A 22,395-nucleotide genomic window follows, 5' to 3' on the forward strand; every position below is an offset into this window, starting at 1 on the left:
CCTTGCCATGTGTCAAGCGAAGGACCAAGGATCACCAGCAACCAGCCCCAGAACACCATAGTATTCCAGGAGAAACATCACCTTGATGACACCTTGTTTTGGACTTCCTCTGAGCCTCAAAACCATGAGCTAATAAATTCCCATTGCTTAGGTGAAATCATTGCATTGAATAGCTTCAGCAGCCAAAGAAACGAAAACAGTGAGACATTAGGCTCATACTTTTCTTCCTTTCTTTACACGCGGATTCCGTAGCCCTTTGAACCTATATTTAAAATAGCTAATTTAAAGTCTTTGTCTCACATGTTCAACATCTGGACTTCCTCAGGCCTGGTTTCTTTTGATTGGTGTTTCTGTACTATGTACATGCCATACTTAGTGGTTTTTTTGCACAAGAGAACTGGATATTTTAAACAATATAATGTGATAACTCTGGACAGCAGGTTCTCTCCTTCCCTGCAGTTTGTTGTTATTGCTGTGTGTTGTAGCTGTTGTTGGCGATTTTTCTCTGCCAAGTCTGTATTCTTTGTTCTGTGTGGTCACTGAAGCCTCTGCTTGGTTAACTTAGTGGTCAGCTAATGATTGGACAGGGATTGCTTCAAAATCCTGGAACCCGGAAGTCTCCCGTTCTCTCCCTAGGGACCCTGTGTGCCTATTGGGCCATGCCTCCATTCCACCTTAGCTGGTTCTTCCTACATGACTAGAGCCTCAAGGTTGGTCAGAGGGGAAAGCCTGGGGCGTTCTGGGGTTCTTCTGAGCTTGCACTCTGCCTTATGTAAGTGTGTGACCTTTTAGATTCCCAGGAACATGTTTGGCTTTTCAGAGCTCTGGGGACATCTACTTTCCCAGCTTTCCCTTTTAAGCTATTTGGTTAGCATATTGTTTGCCCCAGCAATTGAGTGATTGCCTCAGTCAGCTGCCGAGTTAAAATACTCATCTGCAAACAGCTTTGACAAATACCCTCAGGAAGGAGGCTGTGACATGGGGTGAGCATCAAGTCAACTGGGTGAGTGGGGTCTCCAGCAGTGCCACCAGACAGGATCAGGAATGACAATTTTTTTTTTTTGATAATCAAGTCCATTTTGGTCCCTCCAGTACCAGGAACAGGAACACAGGCTGTTATTTTTCGTGGCTTCCAGTGAACTGGAGAGCTTGGATAGACTAGGACAATTACACTGCCAAAAAGCTTGCTATTCTTACCAAGATTCATGTATTTTTCTTGAATAAACACTTTCCTGGATGCTGCAAACCTTTAATTTCCCAGGTTCTGAAAAAGTTGACTCTGACCATTTTTGCCAGTGTTTGGTTTCTTTTATGGAGGGGTGAATTTTTGAATATTCACCCCTCCATAAATGGAATACCCTTCTATTTCACTGACTATAGACATTAGTGTCTTTGAGGAATTTGGCTGCTCTGTTCGCGGTCCCTGCGACTGTTTCAGGGCATAACATGTGCCTAGTGCACTAAACCCTGTCAGATTAAGGAAGGAGGACAGGCTGTTCCGCTTGAAGAGGAGCCACCCTGCCCTCGCGCGCGGGCTGGGGCTGGGTGCAGGCTGCCGCCCTTTCTTTCCTGCAGCCGGGGCCGCGGCAGCTGGCCTTTCCCTCCCCGCCCATCTCGGTGGCAGATCTCCCGGGTCAAAGGGCCCCGCCGGGCGGTACCGGTCGACGCGCGCACGCGGGGTCCTTGCTGATGCGCGGGTTTCGGAGTGGGAGCGCGCAGGCGTCGGAGGGCGCCGGCTTCCCGGAAGAGCCAGGGAGAAGCGGCCGGCGGAGGGGGATAGGGACGCCAAGTAGTTGTCATGGCAACAGGAGACGAGTCCGCGACGGCGCGCCCCGCCCCGCCGTCGGTTTCCAAGACGACCAGGGAAACTCCCGGCGCGGCGCCCGCACCCGGCAAATGGCGCTTGTGCCCGCCCACAGCCCGCCCCCGGCGGCCCCAGCTCTCGCGAGGGTTGAGCTCGGGGGTGCCGCAGGGGCCGACGGGAAAGGCGGCCGCGCTGAAGAGGGCCAAGATGGCGGCGGCGGCGGCTTCGCTTCGCGGGGCGGTCCTGGGCCCGCGAGGCGCGGGGATCCCGGGCGCGCGGACCCGGGGGTTGCTGTGCTGTGCGCGGCCCGGGCAGCTCCCGCTGCGGACGCCTCAGGTGAGCGCTCGCCCGGGCCACGCCCGCCACGCGGCCCCGTAGCCCCGTGAAGGTCACGGCGGGGAGGCTTCGGGCGCGGAGAGGCGCGGCCGGGCAGCGACCCTGGCGCCCCGGAGCCCCCGCCCCGGCCAGGCCCCGCGCTGCCCGCCCCTCTCGGGCGCCCGGGAGCAGGGCTCGCGCCGGGCCGGGGCTGCGGGCTTTCCCCGGGGGGCCGCCCACACCGGCCCGCGTCCTCTAGTAACCCCAGCCTGCCCTCGCCCAGCTGCTCGTGACCTTGGCCTGCCCTAGCGCCCTTGCTCACTTCGGCCCGACCCCGGCCCGGGATCCAAGAACACGTCTCACCCCTCCTCAGGACTGACTGCGGCCCGGGGGTCAGCCGCGGATTGGGGCGGGCGGGCGGGCGGGGTGTGCTGCTGCGCTCCGCGGGAGGAGACGCTGCTGGGTGGGCGAGTGGAAGAGGTGGGCGCTGAGAGCCGCACCCCCAGGTGGAGTGGGCCTGTTCTGGCGGGCGCTGAGCGGGCCTCTTGCAGGCAGTCTCCTTGTCGTCAAAGCCCGGCCTGTCCCGGGGCCGGAAGGTGATGCTGTCAGCGCTAGGCATGTTGGCGGCAGGGGGTGCCGGGCTGGCCGTGGCTCTGCATTCTGCCGTGAGTGCCAGTGACCTGGAGCTGCACCCTCCCAGCTATCCCTGGTCTCACCGTGGCCTCCTCTCCTCTCTGGATCACACCAGGTGTGCTGCTGGCCGGGGAGATTCTGGGTGGCCTAGGTGAGGTGGAACCCTGGGCATCCCTAACGTTTTCTCTCTCTCTCTAGCATCCGGAGGGGCTTCCAGGTATATAAGCAGGTGTGCTCCTCCTGCCACAGCATGGACTACCTGGCTTACCGCCACCTGGTGGGCGTATGCTACACGGAGGATGAAGCCAAGGCGCTGGCTGAGGAGGTGGGAGGCTTGGGGCTGTGGAGGACCTCGGGCTAGGGGCTCCCGCTGTGGTGGACAGCAGGGTTTGACAGGGATCCCTGTGGCAGGTGGAGGTGCAGGATGGCCCCAACGAGGACGGGGAGATGTTCACGCGGCCAGGGAAGCTGTCCGACTACTTCCCAAAACCATACCCCAACCCTGAGGCTGCTCGTGCTGCCAACAGCGGGGCTCTGCCCCCCGACCTCAGCTACATCGTGCGAGCTAGGTACAGTGCGTTGCCGGGGAGGCGAGCAGGGGCCGGTGCCTGCCGGGGGTTGATGATCGTGGCTCTGGTCCCAGGCACGGCGGTGAGGACTACATTTTCTCTCTGCTCACTGGCTACTGTGAGCCACCCACTGGGGTGTCGCTGCGAGAAGGCCTTTACTTCAACCCCTTCTTCCCTGGCCAGGCCATTGCCATGGCGCCCCCCATCTACAATGAAGTTTTAGAGTTTGACGATGGTAAGTGGTCCCCAGCCTGGGCGTGGGCACACTGCTCTGCCCCCCTCATCAGCTCTGCCCCTGCCCAGGCCCCCGTGTGCATCCTCAGCGTTGCATCCTTTCGAAGCCTTTTTCAGGGGCCATTCTCTCTTTGCTCCACAGAGGGCTGTGCTCTGTGGGCTGCCCCTGGTTGGGTAGGGACTTCCAAGGACAGCCCTCACCTACCTATCCTTGGCCAGGTACTCCAGCCACCATGTCCCAGGTGGCTAAGGATGTCTGCACCTTTCTGCGCTGGGCAGCTGAGCCAGAGCATGACCATCGCAAACGCATGGGACTCAAGGTGAGGGGGGTGGGCAAGGGACACAGTGGGCATCACAGAGGGCCTGGAAGCTGGGCAGGGTCTCACCTTCCCCCCTCTTCTGAGCCTGCCTTGCCTCCTAGATGTTGATGGTGATGGGTTTGCTGTTCCCTCTTATCTATGCCATGAAGCGGCACAAGTGGTCAGTTCTGAAGAGCCGGAAGCTGGCCTATCGGCCGCCCAAGTGACCCTGCCCACCATCTGCCCGCCATCCAGCCTGAACAGGCCCTCGCGCCCAGGAGCCCCTGGTCAGACCTCAGGCCTGTGCGGCCAAGCCTTTCTTCCTCTGGGACAAGAGGGAAGGGGACAGGAGACCCGGGTGTAGCTCCAGATTCTCCTTCAGCCCCCCATCATGGGAATAAATTAAGTTTCTCAACATACACCCTTGAGTTGTTGTACGTGGGGATGAAGTTTGCAGGGGACTCTGGGACTCAGGTCCTTGCCTTCACAGTCCCTGGGATAGTGATGCAGGACGGCCAGCCTTGCCCCAGACAGTGGCTGGCTGGGAGTCCAGGCAGGACTGACCACTTGTGGGACAGGAAGCGGCCCACTGACTGCTCAGAGGCGGCAGTGGTCAGCAGAGAGGGGCATCTCCAGGTGCAGACGTGAAAGCGGCCTGGGTGGGCTGGCTGTGATCCAGGAGCCTGCGGACCTGCTGGATTTGTGTCCAGTGTCAGCGCAGTGAGCCATCCGATCTCTCTCCTGTGACCATATTTCAATAAGGGTGATACCTGGTTAACCTGCAGTAGCCATTTAGGGGACAGCACGGGGACTGGGGCAAGGTTCAAGTAGTCCTCTGGAGTGGGGGCAGTGGCTGTGGGGAGAGGACTGCCCCTGAAATAACTCCTGGACACTAGGCTGGACAGCCGGAGGTGCCCTCCGCAACAGGGTCATGCTGGGGAGGAGCAGGGGAGAAGTGTGCTGGGCTGGAGTTGTTGGGATGTCGGTGTTTATGTGGGAAGCACCTAGCAGGTCACAGGGTGGCAGAGCGGCAGGCCCAGGCCAGGCAGCGGCCGGTTCACACAGCGGCACGCTGAGGGGAGGGCCAAGGAGGCCCGGCCTCGGCAGCACTGGGTGCAGCCAGGACAGAGCCTCTGAGCTTTCCCTGTCCCGAGCAGGGGAATTAATTAGCCACCTCCACTGCCGGTGAACGCGATGCTGGCTGGAGCGGCCCAGGACGGGGCAGTCCAGCTGGAGGAGGAGGGCTGGGCGCGTGCTTGAGGGTGTGAGGATGGAGCCAGGACGTCACCTTGGCAGAGCAGCAGGCCAGGTTTCCCTGCAATGCCCCAGCCCCGTGGTCAGCAGCCAGCAGCTCATGCAGGGGAGCCAAGTCCACCCAGGAGCTGCAGGGCCTGGCTGGGGAAGGCCCCCCACCCCCTGCCGCAAGGTCCTCATCTGCACGGCTCAGGGGCCCAGACCCTGGGCCAGGCCAGCTTTCCACCTGCCCCGTGGCCCTGGCTGCCTGAGGATGGTCTGTGAAGGCAAACTGAAAGGCACGTGGCTGGCTCAGAAGTGTCTTTAATGCCCCCAGCTTGCGCATCCCTCCCCCGGCACCACTGTCCCCAGGGAGTAGTCAGCAGACGTCCCCCGAGAGGTCCAGAAGGGGGTCCAGGGGCCGCGGGCCAGGGAGGGCAGGGCCATCCTCTCTCCTTGTGACCTGGCGAGGGGAGACGGGTCAGCCCTGCTGCCTCTGCTGCCCCCCACCCACCCCCGCCCCCGGTACCTTTGGTGGCTGCTGCGTGGAGGCGGAGGGAAGGGGGTCCCAAGCACAGGGCCTCTGGGTGCTGCACATCTCACAGCCAGGGCGGCTCAGGGCGTTGATGAAGGTGCAAGAGGGGCACGGCCAGCCGCGCTGCAGATGGGGTACCCGTCACCGACTCTTCTGCCCACGGCCCCACCCTGCCCCCACCTGTCCAGCCCCTGGGCCCACCTGCAGGGAGTGAGGGAGGCAGGTGCCGGCTGGCTGGGGGGCTCGGGGTAGTCCCAGTGACTGGGGGAGCTGAGGGCTGCGACCTGTGGCAGAGGAGCGGGGTTCAGGGCTGTCTCAGGCAACACCCCAACTCCCTCTCCGTCCCATGAGAGGACTGACCTGCGGCTTTGCGAGGAGCTGAGAGCAGGTAGAGGAAAGCGGGGTCCCCGTCCCGCTGGACCCCATAGGAGGCGAGGCTGCGCTCAGGCACACACAGGCACTGCCCAATGACCCAGCGCTGCACGGCAGGGGGGAAGCCGTACTCCAAGAACACCTGCGGCCAGAGCAGTGTCACCCCAGTGACCCCACCAGCAGGGCTCCCCACACCCCGTGCTCACCTGGTCCTGGAGGGTCCCGATGGTGCAGTGGGGGTGGGCCTGAAGCGAGATGTGGGCTGAGGATGCAGCATCTTCCACTGTGACCTGCAATCTGGGCCGGGACGCAGGTCAGAGGGATGGCCAGGGGGTCCTGGGGGGCCAGGGGGCCAGGGAACAAGGGGCACGGGCCTGGCCGCGCTCACCTGACAGGGCCAGGAGGGAAGTAGGTCTCCGGGAGCTGGACGCTGAGGGCCACCTGCCTCTGGGCGAGCATGGCGGCCGCTCGGGCTGCACCCTTCTCATCCCCACTGGCAACGGCCTGGGCCAGGTGTCCCACCAACTCTTCTGTGGGGAGGGGGCAGCCGTCAGCGCAGGGCACCAGTCAATTCCCCAAACCCCTCCACCTGCCTGCCCCTCCTCACCTTTCTCCGTCAAGTCTCCGGGGCTCCAGAGAGAATCCGCCTCGGGGCCCTTGGGTGTGGGGGCTTTGGGAGGGCTGGGTGGGGAGAGGAGGACTGGAGGTGGGCTGCTCCTGCCTGGGAGGGAAGATGGGTGGGCTGGGGGCCTCCCCGTCTGGCTCCCCAGCCCAGTGCAGCCCCCGGCCTCTGCCCTTTGATCCTGGGTTTCAAGGGTTTTGCCTCGTTCTTCCTCCGGCTGACACAGGCCAGGGCCCCACGTGGGGCCCTGCTTCAAGCCCTGCCTTCTCTCCCTGGCCCCTGCCAACCCCCTCCATGCTGGCGCTGTGGTTGGCTCATCCTGGGGCTCTGGAGTCCGGCTGGACCCCCTCTGCTGCCCGGTCCCACTTGTCCCCATGCTCCACAGAGGCCACGCCACCCCGCCCGTCTCTAGAGCTCCTGTCTGCCAGCAGGGGATCCCCACTCAGTCTCAGAGCCGAAGCCAAGGAGCCTCTCAGGAGCCTACCCCTTCTACCTGCCCAGCAGCCCCGCTGAGTGGGGCCTCCACACCCCTGTCCCCCAGCTTTGCCATTAGCATAAAACCCCCTCACGCTGCTCCTGTTCCAAACAAACCCTCTGTGGCTACTGCCTTCTTTTGGCAGCTTCATAGACCTGGACACGCCTGCCATCTCCCCTTTTTATTACCTCCAGCTCAAGGCCCAGCCCACTGCAATGTGGGGAGGCTCCCCCACCAGCAGACATAGCTCTTGGGATAGCCTCAGGCAGGCCCCCAATAGAACGGGAGTGCGGAGCACCCAGCCCCGGGCCTCTGCCGAGCCTCACGTTGCCTGCGTGCGCTCGCCCCACCACCTCTGCACTTGCTGCCCCCTTGGCCCGTGACTCATGCTGGGATCTTCCTTTCACTCCCTGTCACTCCTCAGCAATGCCCTGCCACCTTGCCAGCCCCAGCATTCCTATCCTCCACCATTTGCCAGAAATTTTACTTCCTTATTTTGTATATCTGCTTCCCTACCCGCAGAAATGCAAATCCACAAGGACCAGGGTTTGAGGTCTTGTTGGCTGTGGAGTCTCCAGCACCGACGCTGCTTTGTATGGAGTAGGTGCTGAACACTAGCTGGTAAATGGCTAGTAAATGGACAGATGTCTGGTTTTCCTTCTCATCTGCTCACGGGCTCTTCCTCTCCTCCCCACGGTGCTGTCGGCATGCCCACGTTCCCTTCTTGTTTCTCTCCTGGCAACCTCTGCTGGCCTCTCCTACTCCCGATCCATACCTCTCCAGCCGAGGTCCCCCAGCCCCCGGATGTGTCAGGTCTGCACGTCCCCCCAGACGACCTCACCTGGGAACTCTGCTGCCCTGTGCTCTGCCTCAACCGCTAGTTCTTCCATCTGGCCAATTTTATCACCTTTACCATCTCTGGGAACATCCTTTCTCTCTCCAGATGTACCTGCACCAGCCCACACGACTGCACAAGTTTCTACCCAACCCTGACCCTGGTACCTCCCCACTGAGAACCCTCCCAGTGGTCTAGGGGTCACCTCTTCTTCCCACCCCACCCTGAGTCCCTGCACCTCTTCTCTCTGGCCTGACACATGCCAACTCCTTGACCTCTACTCCTCTTCTCCCCTTTTTCCCTCTGGGGAGCCGTCCCAGAGCCCTGCAGTGGGCGAGGCATGCCTGGCTTTCCCCACCACAGCGCCCAGCCAGGACCAGGGGCACAGCTGCTCCTGCGTTCTCCTGAACAGCCATTGTCCTCAGCACTTCAGGCACTGACCATTCTGTCCCTCCGTGGCGGCACCTCGGACCAGGGCCGCCCACCGCTGAGCTTCCTGAGGGTTGGGGAAATGCAGGCTGAGGGCCCCGGGTCCTCCAGGTGGAGGCTGAAGCTCATGCTGGCTGGGGCTTCGGACGGTGTAGGAGACGGACTCTAGGGGCCACTGCAAGTTGGGCTGAGGAGGGGGAGAAACCACCTTCAGTACCTCCCGCGACACCCCATGACGACCAGGGGAGGAAGAGCAACGCTCTTACATCGTCCTAAGCCCTTTACGTGCATTTGCTTGGGAAAGCCGCGCCAAGGCCCACAAAGATGGGGACCAGTATCATCCCCCTTGACACACGGGGAAACGGCAAACAAAGCAAAGGGGAACCGCTCCGCGGCTGGCAAGGGGAAGAGCCCGGCCGCGCGCCCCCGCCGCTCCCACTCACCGCCCGGGGCCCCGCGCCCAGCAGCTCCAGCCGGAAGCGCCCGGGCCGCTCGGGGTCCACTCTCAGCTGCAGCGTCCGCATCTGCGCCTCGGTGTCCGGCCCAGGGCCCAGCGGCCTCACGGCGGCTCGCACGGCCAGGAGCACCGCGGCCGAGCCCGGGTCCGGAGCCGGAGCCGCCGCCGTCGCCCCGCCCGCCGGTGGCACCATCTCCGGTCCGCCGGATCCCGGCCTGCCGAGCCCGCTTCCGTGGGCCGGGCCCCTGGGCGCCTCCGCCGGCCGGAAACCGGGGCCGCGAGCCTGGGGTTCCGGGCGCGGCCGGGACGTCGGGGACTGGGAAGGGGCCGAGCAGCGTGGGCCGGGCCTCACCCGCCCGCTTCGCCCAGGGTGGATCCGGCGGGGCGGGGCTGGGGCCTGCCTGAGGCCCGGGCAGGGCGGCGGGGCGGGCCAGCACCGTTTCAAGGCGGTCACTCTGAACCGGGCCTGGAGGCCACTGCGCCGGGCTGTGTCACCGACGGAACCAGGCCCGGAAAGCGGGGCCGCCCAAGAGTCAGCATCTGCCCCCGCCGCTGGCTCGGAGGGAGCTGGACCCCGTCCCCGGCTGCCGGCTCCGCCCCTCGGACGAGGCCCCGCCCCGGCCCGCGACCCCGTGAGCCCCTTGCTCAGCCGCGACAGCTCCCACACGACACTCGGCCCCGTCTCGGCCACGCCCCGCCCCCGGGGCGCGTAGAGTCTCCAAGCCGCCCCTCCGGAAATGACGATCACCGGGGGCGGAGCCGGCGCGGCCGCGGCCAATGAGCGCCAGCGGGGAGGTGGGTTCTTGGGGCCAGGAGGATGACGGACAGACGCGCCAGCCAGTAGGAGTGGGAAACAAGAATGAGAGGCGGGCAACGCGCCCAATGGCAATTCGAACTCTGGACCCCGGAGGCTAGAGCGGGCCATTCAGAGAAGTGGGGCCGGGTCTTACGGACGCTTGTTGTTGTCCGGCCGAGGGAGGCGGAGGTCGCTCGCTCGCTCGGTCGCCGGGGCGATCTGCGGCGGTCGGCTGGCAGGTCGGTCGCGAGAGTTGGGCGCTGTGCAGGGGGACGAGGCTATGTCGCGGTGGCAGTCCGGTGCGGCCGGCCGGGCCGGGAGTAACGGGACGTCGCCGCGGAGCTTCTTTCCCCGGATACAGTGCGGCCCGAGCGGAGGCCGCGGCGCCGCCCTCCGGTCCTGAGAAGCCCGCGCTGCCCGCAGCCACAGCCCGTACCGCCTTCTCACCGGCGCCACCGCCACCCTACCCGGCCCAAGCAGGTAGGCGTCCGCCCTGCGCGGGGCCGCTGTCTGCGGGCGGCCGGGACCACAGTCCCCAGCAGGCCTCGCGCCAGTGCGCGTGCGCTCGCTTGGGCGCTCTGCCTCCTGGGACTTGTAGTTTCACCGCGGCTGGGCGGGGTTTCCCCTAGCCCCCGAGGCCGGCGCTGCCCGCTGGACGCTGGCGCCCCGGAGACCCCGTACAGGGCTTTGGGGAGCCGCGGGGCGTCCGAAGGAAACTGGTGTCCTCGCGGAGAAGAACGGAGGAGCCTGTGGGTTTCGTTTGTTCCTCTCTGGAAAGCAGCCCCTGGTCCAGGTGACCGCAGGGCCCGGCGCCCCAGGTGTCCTAATTCCTAACCCGGAGGGGCGCTCTCGCTCCGGCTGCGGATCCCAGCCCGGCCTGAGGGGTTCTAACGGAGCCATGTTCCTAAGTCGACTCCGTGTGACCCTCATGGTGGGTGGGTGGGTTTTCTTTCCCATGAGGAGGCATTGAGGGCAAGACCCAACCAGCAGCCCCAAGGTCCCTGGTGCCCCCCACAAGGCCTGGACCCCGAACTCGTGGGAGGCGCAGGGAGCGTGGCTGAGCTGGGGCCTAGACTTGCCATGAGCCTCAGATAACAGGATCTCATCGCTTCTCTGGCCAGGGCACATAGCAGGCTTGGGGAGGGCGGTGAGCCCTGTGAAGCTGGGGCAGGGGCCAAGCTTGGCTTGTTCACGGCATCTGCACTTACTGGGGCAGGAGGGTAAAGGCTGAGTCCCAGCTGGCCCGGGACCCACAGCCTGGTGTCCCACACCCTCAGGCAGCAGCAGCCCCTGGAGAACCTGGGACCACCGAGGACCATGAAGCTGTTGGAGAACTCCAGCTTTGAGGCCATCAACTCGCAGTTGACTGTGGAGACAGGAGACGCCCACATCATTGGGAGGTGAGGCCGGGGCTCTGGGGAGCCCCGTCTCAGGGACACTCCACCCTGACCCCTGAATCAAGTGGGGGCCCGGGAGGGAAGTTGCACCACGGGCCGCCCGCATCTCTGCAGGATTGAGAGCTACTCGTGTAAGATGGCAGGAGATGACAAGCACATGTTCAAGCAGTTCTGCCAGGAGGGCCAGCCACACGTGCTGGAGGCCCTGTCCCCGCCCCAGACCTCGGGCCTCAGCCCCAGCCGGTGAGTGGACATGGGGTCTGCCAGTGGGATGATGGAGGTCCCGAGGGGCGCGGGGCTGGGCTGACCATCTTTCTGTACAGACTAAGCAAGAGCCAAGGCGGCGAGGACGAGAGCCCCCTCAGTGACAAGTGCAGCCGCAAGACCCTTTTCTACCTAATTGCGACCCTCAACGCGTCCTTCCGGCCCGACTACGACTTCAGCACGGCCCGCAGCCACGAGTTCAGCCGGGAGCCCAGCCTCAGCTGGGTGAGGGGCAGGGGAGAGACCTGCGGCCCCACAGCCATCTGTGCTGCACGCCCCCCAGCCCGGTGGCCCCTGGGCTACTGCCCAGGCTACTGGTGCTGCCTTGGGCCTCTGCCAGCCCTAACGGTGCCCCCCCCCCGCAGGTGGTGAACGCAGTCAACTGCAGTCTCTTCTCGGCCGTGCGGGAGGACTTCAAGGCCCTGAAGCCACAACTGTGGAACGCAGTGGACGAGGAGATCTGCCTGGCCGAATGCGACATCTACAGGTGGGCCCATGTCCTTGCAGGGGCCCCTGGCATGTGTGGCACTTGGGACCTCATGTCACCTCTTGCCCACACTCCTCAGCTACAACCCAGACCTGGACTCGGACCCCTTTGGGGAGGATGGCAGCCTCTGGTCCTTCAATTACTTCTTCTACAACAAGCGGCTCAAGCGGATTGTCTTCTTCAGCTGCCGCTCCATCAGGTGTGCTGCCTTCCCCCCTCCTCAGTGCTCGGGGACCCACACACCATCCCCTCTCTCCCCACCTTGCTCCCTTCTTTGTCTTAGGCCACCCTCCCTGGGTCTCTCAGAGACCAGTGGCAGCCTGGGGTCAGTGATCCTAAGACAGATCCCCGACCTCCCGCAGTGGCTCCACTTACACACGCTCGGAGGTGGGCAACGAGCTGGACATGGAGCTGGAAGAGGAGGAGGACAAGAGAGTTGGCGCAGGCCGCGAGGGCGGGGCCGAGGAGACCGGCGCCATGGAGGAGGACAGGTGTGTGCTGGAGGCCACGGCCCAGCCTCCCAGGGTGAGTGGGACGCCCTCTGCCTGGTCTCCTGGGCTGCGGCCCCTCAAGGGTCTCCATGCCCGCTTCTGCCAGGGTCCAGGTGATCTGTATGTGACAAGGAGGAGCAGAGGCCCCAGCTTCAGCGGGGTCCAACTGCTGCCCGGACCTGCCTGCCTGAGGGGCCCAAGGGCCTCCCCCACTGCCTGCCAGACCCTGTTGCTGCCACAGTGTGGCACCCCCAGAGGCCTCGCCCCCCAAAGCCAGTGGGTTCCAGCCTGTGAATGTCCACCACCCCTCCCCAGGCCCCTGCTGCCCGGACTGCGGCTGGACTGGACAGCAGGGGCCTGGAGAGAGCACCTGCCCAGAGGAGCCGCAGGGGCAGGGACAGCTGGCCCACAGAGTTTATTTTTGTATTTTGTACTGGCGAGGCCTGGTCCTCACACTCCAGGCCGGTGGCGCAGCCTGAGACCCAGCAGGCAGGCCCCAGAGGTCTGCTGAGCTTGGGCGGGACCCCGGCGCCCACCTGTACGCCCCCCACCTCGCCCGCCCGGCCGCGTGCACTGAGTGTCACTTTGCTGCAGCTCGTTTGTTTCCAATAAAAGTTTCTGTGAATTAACACCGACCTGGGGGCGTTTGGCCTGCAGTGGGGGCGGGGCCAGCGTCGGGGCGGGGCCGGCGGCGTCAGGTGTCTTAGCAACGGCTGGCGGAAGGGAATATCTGCGGCTGTTGGGTAGCCTGGACCCGCCATGGAGTCGGAAGTGGCGGATACAGCCAACCCCATTTCAGGGGAAAGCGACAGCTTGGCTCTGGATGTAGAACTATACGACACGGACGTCTATGACGTCCCGGACCCCGGGCTGCTTAAGGAGAAGAATGGTGAGGGCGGCCTGGTTTCGCCCCAGACGTCTGGCTCCCGAAGCAGGCCTCACTCGGGCGCAGCCTCTGTCCCCGGGCACGCACCGCCCCCTGGGGGACCCGGCAGGCCCGCGGGGGAGGCCCCAGGGTTGGGAGCCCAAGGCCACACGGCAATGGCTTCCGCCACTCGCTCACAGAGCCGTCGTTATCGGAGACGCAGCAGGCCTTGCGCTACTTTACTACCCACCCGCAGTGGCGCATCATGCCCGTGCGCGCCCGAGCCCGCCAGCTGTGGCTCCTACTGCGCACAGGCCTCCACGGCATCGTTGAAAAGGTGCGGCCCGGTCCTTTCCTCGGGAGGCCCCAGCACGCCCCCCGCCCGCTCCTGCCCGGCTCCCCTGCCTGAACTGCCGGCCTGCCCGTCCCGGCCCGCAGGAGAAGACAGCCGAGCTGCACGTGGCGCGCTTGGTGCACGGGCTGGAGCCGCTGCGCCGCCTGGAGTTGGCCGCAGGGCTGCGCTCGGTGGCCCAGGACCCGATGGGCAGTCGCTTCGTGGTGGCTAGACGGTGGCGGGCCGCCTGCAACCTGCACAGAGGACGGCTGGGCGCTCGAGAAGCTGCCGGCCCCCGTCGCGCTCACGGGGGCTGGTGACTGTCCCGGGCCCACTGGGTGACGTGGGCCGCTTTGTGGGTGGGCCCCGCGGGGCTGGCTAGACTAGGGACCGATTCAGGCTGTTGTTGCTGAGCGAGCCGGGAGCGGGCAGGAGGCAGGGTCGCGAGCCCGTCTCCTGCCTGCCTGTGCCCCAGGCCGGCTACTGCTGGTGGCCCGAGGCAGGCGAAGCCTGGCGCTCTGGAGGTTCCGGTTCGGGTCTCGCCGCCTGGTGCAGTGCGGGCTGCCGCTGCCCGCTGCCGCCGCCCGTCGGCCCCGCGGGTGCGCTCACGAGCCTGGCTCTGGGGCCCGCGCGGCGCCACCACGCCCCGCGCTGCTTCGCGGCCTACGGCTCGACGGTGCTCGCCGTGGATCTGCACACCTGGGCTCTCGTAGATGTGCGCCGGGATCTGCACAAAATGTGAGGGGGTCACGGGACAGGGGGCGCGAGGGAGTGCTGATGGACAGTCACGAGCTGTGGGGACAACCGGTCACGGCAGAGGCGCGGACGCACGTGCCGGGCGGGGGGGGGAAGGGCAGGGGCGGCTGTGCTGAGTCTGCCGGGCCTCCCCCACCCAGCACCATCTCCGACCTGGCGTACTGCGACACGGCGGAGGCCATGGTGACGGCTTCCCGAGACAGCACGGTGAAGGTGTGGGAGGCCAACTGGCAGATCCGGATGGTGTTCGTGGGCCACACAGGTGCGCCATGCCCCGGCGCTTCTCAAGGCCCGTTCTCCCGGGCGCGGGCCTCTGCCTTCAAGAGCCCGTGGCGGTCGGCGGCTCCCGGAGGGCTCTGGCCGCACCCGGGCTACCGGCTCCCCTCCCCTTCTCCCGGGCGCGCCCGTGTGACCCGCGCCCCTCCCGCAGGCCCAGTGACGGCTCTGACCGTGCTCCCCAACACGGCCCTGGTGTTGTCCGCTTCGCAGGACCGGACGCTGCGCACGTGGGACCTGCAGGCGGCGGCGCAGGTGGGCGAGGTGGCGCTCTGTCCCTGGGGCCCGGGGGACGTGGCGTCCGGGCGTGTGAGCCGTCTGCTGGCGCCCGCCAGGCCGGACTGGCCCGTGTTCTCGCTGAGCGCGGGAGCCGTGGAGCTGTGGCGGGTGCGCGAGCTCTACTCACCGCTGGCGCAGCTGCCGGCGCCGGTGCTCCACTTGCAGGTGGCGGCCCCACTACCCGCGCCCGCGCCGCTGCCCACGCGCCTCGTGTGCGCCTGCGCCAACGGCTCCGTCTGCCTGGTGTCGGCCTCCACCGGGCGCACGGTGAGCGCGCTGCTGCTCGGGCCGGAGGACTGCGCGGCCGCCGTGGCCTACTGTCTGCCGCGCGAGGTGCTGTGGCTGCTGACGCGCGCCGGGCAGCTGGTGCGCGCCAACGCGGCGCGCTGTCCCATGCACGTGCTGCACCGCGTCTGCCCGCCGTCGTCCCCGGCGCCGCGGCCCTGCTGCCTGCACCTCTACAGCCACATCACAGACCTCGCGAGCGCGCGCTCCACCTGGGAGGTCGTGCGCCAAAACGGGGGCGAGCTGGGCCGCAGCGACATTGCCGGGGCCTGGACGGACAAGAACCGGTGGGCGCCGGAGCCGGCGAGGGCCGGGTGGGCGGGGTGACTGGGCCCGCGCCAACGGGCTCTGCCGCCCTCCTCAGGTACCTGCCGGTGGTGGGGCGCACGGACGGCGCGCTGGTGGTGCTCGACTGGCGCTCGTCGCGGCCCGTTTTCCACACCGAGGCTCACAGTCCGGGCCCCGTCACCGCCATTGCGTCCACTTGGAACTGCATCGTGTCTTCGGGTCAGTTCCCCGCACCCCTCTCGTTCCCAATATTCTGCGGGGAGCTCAACCCACCCCTCAAGCCCAGCCCGGCTCCTGCCGCCCCCAGGCGGAGACCTGACGGTGAAGATGTGGCGCGTCTTCCCGTACGCCGAGGAGAGCCTGAGCCTGCTGCGCACCTTCTCCTGCTGCCACCCGGCCGTGGTGCTTGCGCGTCGGCACTCGCGTCACCGTGGGCTTTGAAGCCCCGGCCAGCGCCACCTATGGCCTGGTGCAATTCGGCCTGGGCAACCGCTGGCGCTTTGATCACCGGCCCCAGGACGACCCCACGGATCACATCACCGGTGAGGCGACAGGGCGAAGCTGAGGCCCAGACCCCGTACCCCTCCGGTCCTTGACCCCCGACCCCCACCACCACCCCAGGCCTGTGCTGCTGCCCCACGCTCAAGCTGTACGCCTCCTCCAGCCGGGACTGCACCATCCGCATCTGGACCTCGGAGAACCGCCTGCTGCGGTGGGCGGGGCCGGAGGGCGGGGGCGTGGCTGGAGCAGCCTGCTGGTTTCCCCTTCTCCCTCCACCAGAGGCCAGGGGCTGGGGAGGGGGGAGGGGGGGCCCAGCTCCTGCCTCAGTTTCCCACACTGAAGCAGGGGCTGGACTCTGGGCCCTGGGCACCCCTCCAGGCTCTTGCAGCTGAATGGCGCCCCCCAGGCCCTGACCTTCTGCAGCAACAGTGGAGACCTCGTGATGGCACTGGGCTCCCGCCTCTGCCTGGTGGCCCATACGCTCTACCTGCCTACTTCCTACCTGGTGAAGGTGTGCATCGTGCGGAGGGTGGGCCAGGTGGGGCCGCTGGGGGAGGACACGGGCCCCTAGGCCAGAGTGCCAGGCTTCTCTCCCCTGTTCAGAAGCTGTGCCAGGAGGTCCCTGAAGTGGTGGATGACCCCCCGCTGCTGCTGACCAGCCAAGAGTCGCCGTCCTCGGCCCAGCTGCAGAGGCTCGCCGGCCTGCATGGGGCGGCCAGCCTTAGGTTTGCCAGCCCAGGTGTCCTGGAGGCCCCCACCCAGCTCCCCTGGGCCAGGGCCTGGCTGCATGCCCCAGCATGAGGCTCCAGGGCTCTGGGAGCCCTCAGGGGATACCGCAAGCCTGTCCCAGCCCTGGCAGCACCATGCCTGGCTGGGTCCCTGTCACAGCCCCTGCCTGAGCCCTCTGTAACCTTGCTCAGTGTCCCACCTGTGCTCACCCTGTCTGCAGCGTGGCGCTGTCTCCTATCCGTCACCAGAAGGCGATACCTCAGCGGCCGGTGTTAGAGGAGGTGGGGTGGTCCCGGCCTCTTCACCCCCACGATGGCCCAGCCCTGCCCCCCACCCAGACTCAAGCCTCGTCCCTTCAGTCCCGGGGGCAGGCCTGGAACCCAGCAGTTACGTGGGCACCACATGGCAAAGTCCGAGGGAGAATGGGCTGATTGTCGACCCCCACCCAGGCCATTGAAGCCCTAGCTGCCCGGGACCACGATCTTCGGCAGCTGAGGCTGGGGCTGGTGGTCCCAGCAGCCCGGCCCCCACTGTCCTGGCAGCAGCGCCAGGAAGCCTTTGACAACTACCTGCATCTGATTTACGGCTCTGGCCTACGGGTGGGTGCCAGGCCTTCCCCAGCCCCAGCCCTGCCCCTCCCTGGGCATCAGGGACTTCAGTGCCATCCATCTTCCCCCCAACACCCCTCCCCGGGGATGTGGCCCAGAAGGGCAACCCAGCAGTGGAACAATGTGACTCTCCCTGCGGAGAGAGATGCCAGCCACGTGCTCAGGCGCGCTGGGGTCTGCCCCGAGCCTCAGACGGGGGGCGAACCCTGGGTCGTCTTGCCCGTCCCATTTCCCTCCCAGAGTGTGCACAGCAAGGCATCCCAGGTGAGGCCTCCTCCCCCCACACCCCTGCTCTGGCCTCATGACCCGGCGCCAACCACTGTGCTCCTCCCACGCACCAGCTGCTGGCCGGCTCCTCCCCGAGCTGCGACCCGGGCCTCGGTCTCGACCTGCAGCTGCAGTCAGAGCGGCTCCAGCGGGAGAAGCAGGTGGCCCTGGGCCCACCATCCTCCCGCCTGCAGTCCAAGGTGAGGGCTCAAGCCAGGTGGGCTGCCAGCCATCCACGGGTGGGCTGCAGGGCTGGGGGCCTGCGTCTGCTCTGACCCTGCCCTATCCCAGACCTCGCTGAAGAAACGCCGCCGGGAGCCGCTGTCACAGTTCAGGGGCTTCTTTCCTGCCACCATTTATCTCCGAGACCAGGTGAGAGCCCCCTCCTGGCTCTTCCCAGAGGCAGCTCCTCTGGGGGATGCACCTTCTTGCCCACCTCAGCTCCCCAGATCTGAGCTGGGGACCATGTGCACCTGTGGCCCCCCACCCCCTCCCCTGCCTGGCCACCTCCTGGGGCTCCCTGCTGCTGTGCGTCAGGGGCTGGGGACTCCCGGGGTGGACGTGGGGCAGATGGAGCCAGAGCCCCCGCCTGCTGGTTGTGCCTGCACACCGGCCCTTGTCACTGAAAGTGGGGATCCCCCGGAGGCAGGGTCCCTGCTCTGCTGGAGTCAATCCAGGGGAGTTAGCCCTATACAGTCACTCCTTCCAACTCCCTGACCCCAGGCACCCACGGCCTCGTCCTTCCCCCAGCACAGGTCCAACCCTTCTGTCACCTGCCCGGGCAGGTCCTTAGCTCTTCCAGCTGCCGTGGCAGTCTGCCCAAGCCCTGGCACCGGCCTCCTATAGCCGTCTCTGCCCTGGGGCTGGAGGTTGGGGTCCCGCGGGGCCCACACGGGGAGTGTCGGGGCTTCCCTCCCGTTGCTCACCGCAACTGAGACCTCCCTGACTGCTCTTGCGCCCGCGTATGTGTGTTGGGAGGGCCAGGGGAGTTGGGGGGTGGGCGCCGCATTCAGGCCGTTGCACCCCCCACAGTGCATCCCGCAGCCCATCCACTTCCCCGGCTTCGTGCCCAACTCAGCGGTGCTGCAGAGGCTGTGGCTGAGGGCGGAGCTGGACGGCCCCGGAGCCCTCGCCCAGCTGGTCCCCAAGAGGCCACCCAAGGCAAGGCGCGGGGGCTGGGGGCAGGCCGGCCCGCAGCCCTGCTCCCCGCGGCCGCACTCCCAGCTCCCCGCAGCCGCCAGCCGCCAGCTCTCCCGCCCTCCCTCCCGCAGTTAGGCGCGGGCCAGGACGACTTCTGGCTGTCGCGGAGCAGCAGGCGACACGGGGCTGCGTGGCAGCGGAAGCTGGTGCAGTGGCTGGGGGAGAAGCTCGGGGCCAAGCAGCCGGAGGAGGAGGAGGAGGAGGAGGAGGAGCTGGACTGGAGCCTGCCTTCCCTGAGCACGGAGGACACGCCCTCGGAGGAGTCGCTGGAGCCTTCCGGGCAGGGGGCGCCGGTACACGCCTGAGCCCCAAGGCGGGGGGGCTCGGGGGTCCGGGCCGGGAGAGAGGGGGGCCTGCAGCTCCGGCCATTCTCCCCAGAGCTTCCCGGACGAGATGGCAACACCGCCGGAGCCCGGCGACGCCGCCGCCCCCTCTGCGCGCTATTCGGGGTGCTCGCTCTGGGAAGAGCGCTTCAAGCATCTGCCCAGCTTCCTGCGATTCTTCCTCTGCCAGAACTGGTTCAAGACGCTCTTCCCCCTCTTCACTCTGGAGGTTCGGGGGCGGCCGGGGGCGGGGAGCTCGGCGGAAGATGCCCGGTGTGGAGGGAGGCGAGCGGGCAGGGGCTCAGCACGCGGTCCCGCAGGCCTACCCAGAGGTGGGCACGGTGGAGGGCCTGGCCTCCCTGCTGGTGGACGCGCTGGAGGGGGCCTCCTGGACCGACGGCGTGAACATCCTGAGTGCGCTGCTGAGGCTGCTGCCCGACGTGAGCAGCGACCTCCTGGGCCGGCTGCAGCGCCTCCTCGTGCGCCTGCTCAACCGGGACCGGCCCCCCAGCCTGCAGGTGTGCCCCGCCCCGCCCCGCCCCGCCCCGCCCGGCCAGCACGGCCCGCACCCACCACCCTTCCCCCGGGCTCCCCCCAGGACGCGACGCAGAGGCAGTTCGTGGTGCTGGCGCTGCAGCTGCTCCTGGCCTGCTCTCTGGAGCCCTGGGACGTGGTGCTGGAGCTTCTGACCTACTTCCTCTACTCGCCCGCCGCCTGCCAGTGAGTCCCGGGCTGGCCGCGTCCCTGCAAGCCCCGGGAGCTCCGGCTGAGATGCCTCACCTCCCCCCAGGCCGGAGATCAAGAAGCTGCTCAGGGGGCTGGGGCTCCAGGACCCCCACGGCTTCCTGTTCAGGGAGATGATGACCTGGGTCCAGAGCCCCGAGTTGAGCTCCAAGGCCTTGCTGCGCAGTCGCTGTGGCCAGAAACTGGAGGACATGGTCCACAAGCTGCAGGTCTGGGCGGGGAGCGGGGCGGGCCACCTGCCGCCGCTGCAGCCTCTTGCCCCACCCCCCGCCCCCCACAGGGTTCCCCGAGGCCCTGGCTCCGCGCTGCCTGCGTGCGCCTCGGGGACCTCGCGGGACCTCGCGGCTCCTCCCGCTGGCGATCTATGCAGGGCCTCCCTGTCGGGGTGGGGGCTCCTCTCCCTTGGCCCGGAGCTTGGTCGGGAGGGAGCCCCGACGCTGCTGCCCGGAGCTCTAAGGAGCCGAGGACGCCTCCTGGAGCAGCCACCGCCCCACAGATGGAAACCTGGTCGCTGGGTCCAGCCAAGTTGTCCGTGATGCAGCCGAAGGTCTCGGAGTCCTCGGAGCTTTTCTCGATTGTCCCCAAGGAGCTCTCGGCCACGCCCTCCCGCGTCTCCGAGACGCTCTCACAGGTGCCGGTGACGCCCGCGCTGACGGCCTCAATCCGGGAGCCGCAGGTGCGCGTCTGGCGGACGCGGCGCACTCTCTCGGAGTTGCTGCAGCCCTTCTGCGCCTTGCCGGGGGTCCCCGCGCGCATCTCCGCCCCCGCCGCGCTGCCGAGCGCGCCGCTGCCCCTCCAGCAGACGGCCCTGGTCACACCGGAGGGATGCTGGACCTGGAGGCCCATCGACGTGCTCAACTACTTCTGCGAGCGGCAGCAGGTGCGGCGCGGAGGCCTGCTGCTGGAGGAGGAGGAGGAGCCGCACGGCCCGCGCTCGCGGGTGCCGGACACGGTGGTGCGGCGGCCCCTGGACGTCAGGTGCGCGGGGGCGGCGCCGGGGGCGCGCGGGGCGGGGGGTCCAGCCCGGCGCCGCCCGACGTGCCTCACTGCCCCGCAGGCACCGCCCCATCCCGCGGCTGCAGGAGGCCAAGGCCCTGCCCCTGAGGAGCCCGAGGGGTGAGTAGAGGGGAGGTGACGCGTTAGCGCCAGCCCCGGCCCGGGGGCCTGGTCTCACGGCCGCGTTCCGCCCCCCGCAGGCCCGCCACTGCCGCTGCGCTCCGCGGGCCGCTTCCTGGGCGGCTCCATCCGGACGCTGAAGCTGCCGCTGCCCCGGGTGGAGCCGCAGCCCTTCCCCCCCGACTGGCCCAGCCCGGCCCGCCCGCTGCCCCCGCTTCCCCTGCAGCCTGCCCTGCAGCGCTACTTCCTGCCCAGGGACACAGACCCCGACAGCTACCGCTGACCCGGCCCCGCGGCCTCCCCTGCCCACCAGCCTGGCCACACGCCCTCTGCCCGCCCTGGAATAAAGCTCAGAGGCGGCCCCCAGCACACCCGTGCCACCTCCGTCTTTGGGGGCGCCTTGCGTGAGGGGGGAGGTGGGGTGCACAGACAGCGGGGTCTGAGCCTGTCTTCCCTGAGGGGTGTCCCCGCTAGCTCCCCCCACCAACGGCTGTCGTTACTGGGTGCCAGGACTGGGGGAGGCAGACCCCAAGACAGCTCCCAGGGCCTGCGAGTGGCAGGTGCTGCGTGGGAAGGGGACAGGTGGGGGGTTCACTCTGTGAGATGAGATGTCTGGGGTGGGGGGCTGCAGATGCGTCCCTCCGGGCCTCAGTGGGGAGGCGCCGTCACCCCTGCAGCTCTACTGGACGAGGGCTCCCCCTGTTTTACATTCTTGTGTAGGTTGTCTGAGTTTTTTCCAGCCTCCCACTTCAGTTTCTCCTCAGCGCCTTCTGCACCTCCCTGGGAATCCGCCAACCACACAGAAGCTCTTAGTCATGGGGCTGCCGAGTGGCGGCCCTTTCCGAGGCCAGGCAGGGCGGCATTTGCTGGAATGAAATCAGAATGTGCGAGGCCTAGGGAAATGGGGGTGGGGTGCGGTGGGCATTTTTTAAAAGGGAATTATCTGTGGTAAATAAGAACTGCTAGGCCCACTTGGGTATCTGGTGTTTTACTTTTTAAATGATAAAAACAATAAGCGCTTTTAAAAAACATGAGAAAGTAAGGAAAACTTTAAACAAGTCACAGGAAAGCAGTACTCATGAAGGAAAAGATGAATACACGTATTTCTGGGGATTGAATTCTGCTCCCCACGGAAGGCATGCTAGGGTGTGAACCTTTGTGACCAGGCCCTCGAGGATGGAGTTGGTTAGGGTGAGGCCACACATGCCCACGCAGGCTGACTGGCAACGCGATAAGCAGAGGAAGCTGGACGTGGAAGGAGAAGCCATGAGGAGCATCCGGAGGCTGAGGTCAACGGAACCTGGAAGGAAAGGGAGACGATGTGGCTGTGTGTGTGGCCACGCGACGGAAGAGCCACGGAGGAGCTCGCTGGCAGCCTTGACCGCCACGTTCTCTGAGGAGAAAGCATCACTTTGTTGATACATGGAGTTCAGACTGCTCAGGCCTTGAAACCATGAGTCATGCTGGCAAATTCCCGTTGTTTAAACCAACAGACTGCATGGTATTCGTTTTAGTAGCTGGGAAACTAAGATGATGTTAATCGATAGTTTTTGAAATTGAGAAACCTAGTCATCTAA

General features: G+C 66.2%; 4 protein-coding genes across 6 annotated transcripts; 3 read left to right on the forward strand and 1 right to left on the reverse strand.

Moving 5' to 3' along the window:
* Positions 1 to 1,982: 1,982 nt before the first annotated feature.
* Positions 1,983 to 4,275, forward strand: LOC119508689 (cytochrome c1, heme protein, mitochondrial). Its single transcript, XM_037802358.1, has 7 exons — positions 1,983 to 2,140; positions 2,671 to 2,867; positions 2,951 to 3,077; positions 3,164 to 3,321; positions 3,396 to 3,556; positions 3,775 to 3,875; positions 3,977 to 4,275. Exons 1-7 carry the CDS (start codon positions 2,012 to 2,014, stop codon positions 4,079 to 4,081), a joined length of 978 nt encoding a protein of 325 aa, XP_037658286.1. The 5' UTR covers positions 1,983 to 2,011; the 3' UTR covers positions 4,082 to 4,275.
* A 1,113-nt stretch (positions 4,276 to 5,388) lies between these two features.
* SHARPIN (SHANK associated RH domain interactor) lies at positions 5,389 to 11,580 on the reverse strand. Of its 2 annotated transcripts, none has more exons than XR_005211564.1 (9): positions 8,799 to 11,580; positions 8,368 to 8,542; positions 6,602 to 6,715; positions 6,383 to 6,524; positions 6,201 to 6,284; positions 5,983 to 6,136; positions 5,824 to 5,906; positions 5,617 to 5,745; positions 5,389 to 5,550 (listed from the first exon to the last, which is right to left on the reverse strand). XR_005211564.1 is itself a non-coding variant. In XM_037802355.1 (9 exons), exons 1-9 carry the CDS (start codon positions 9,735 to 9,737, stop codon positions 5,467 to 5,469), a joined length of 1,911 nt encoding a protein of 636 aa, XP_037658283.1. In that variant the 5' UTR covers positions 9,738 to 11,521; the 3' UTR covers positions 5,396 to 5,466. The 2 variants fall into 2 exon arrangements, 1 of the variants encoding a protein (XP_037658283.1); XM_037802355.1 differs by having other exon boundaries at positions 5,396 to 5,550; positions 6,201 to 6,291; positions 8,799 to 11,521.
* MAF1 (MAF1 homolog, negative regulator of RNA polymerase III) lies at positions 9,740 to 12,878 on the forward strand. Of its 2 annotated transcripts, XM_037802357.1 has the most exons (8): positions 9,743 to 10,088; positions 10,886 to 11,008; positions 11,120 to 11,248; positions 11,329 to 11,494; positions 11,635 to 11,756; positions 11,836 to 11,955; positions 12,119 to 12,247; positions 12,354 to 12,521. In XM_037802357.1, the coding sequence occupies exons 2-8, from the start codon at positions 10,926 to 10,928 to the stop codon at positions 12,373 to 12,375; spliced, it is 771 nt and encodes a 256-aa protein (XP_037658285.1). In that variant the 5' UTR covers positions 9,743 to 10,088; positions 10,886 to 10,925; the 3' UTR covers positions 12,376 to 12,521. The 2 variants fall into 2 exon arrangements, with proteins under 2 accessions (XP_037658284.1, XP_037658285.1); XM_037802356.1 differs by having other exon boundaries at positions 9,740 to 10,088; positions 12,119 to 12,878.
* Positions 12,879 to 12,913: 35 nt separating this feature from the next.
* Positions 12,914 to 22,127, forward strand: WDR97 (WD repeat domain 97). Its single transcript, XM_037802638.1, is given in 29 exon segments — positions 12,914 to 13,136; positions 13,313 to 13,449; positions 13,551 to 13,673; positions 13,675 to 13,755; positions 13,757 to 13,919; positions 13,922 to 14,007; positions 14,009 to 14,184; positions 14,343 to 14,464; positions 14,633 to 15,329; positions 15,407 to 15,549; positions 15,638 to 15,740; positions 15,742 to 15,872; positions 15,952 to 16,042; positions 16,210 to 16,342; positions 16,435 to 16,556; positions 16,781 to 16,841; positions 17,010 to 17,432; positions 17,510 to 17,635; positions 17,727 to 18,149; positions 18,282 to 18,596; positions 18,707 to 18,928; positions 19,014 to 19,187; positions 19,279 to 19,476; positions 19,557 to 19,678; positions 19,749 to 20,055; positions 20,058 to 20,680; positions 20,760 to 20,818; positions 20,899 to 21,702; positions 21,985 to 22,127. Coding segments are annotated over 28 exon segments (5,694 nt in total). The 5' UTR covers positions 12,914 to 13,006; the 3' UTR covers positions 21,102 to 21,702; positions 21,985 to 22,127.
* Positions 22,128 to 22,395: the final 268 nt, after the last annotated feature.

The sequence above is a fragment of the Choloepus didactylus genome, chromosome 14 (genome assembly GCF_015220235.1).
Source record: "Choloepus didactylus isolate mChoDid1 chromosome 14, mChoDid1.pri, whole genome shotgun sequence".
In the NCBI taxonomy this organism is placed as follows: Eukaryota; Metazoa; Chordata; class Mammalia; order Pilosa; family Megalonychidae; genus Choloepus; species Choloepus didactylus.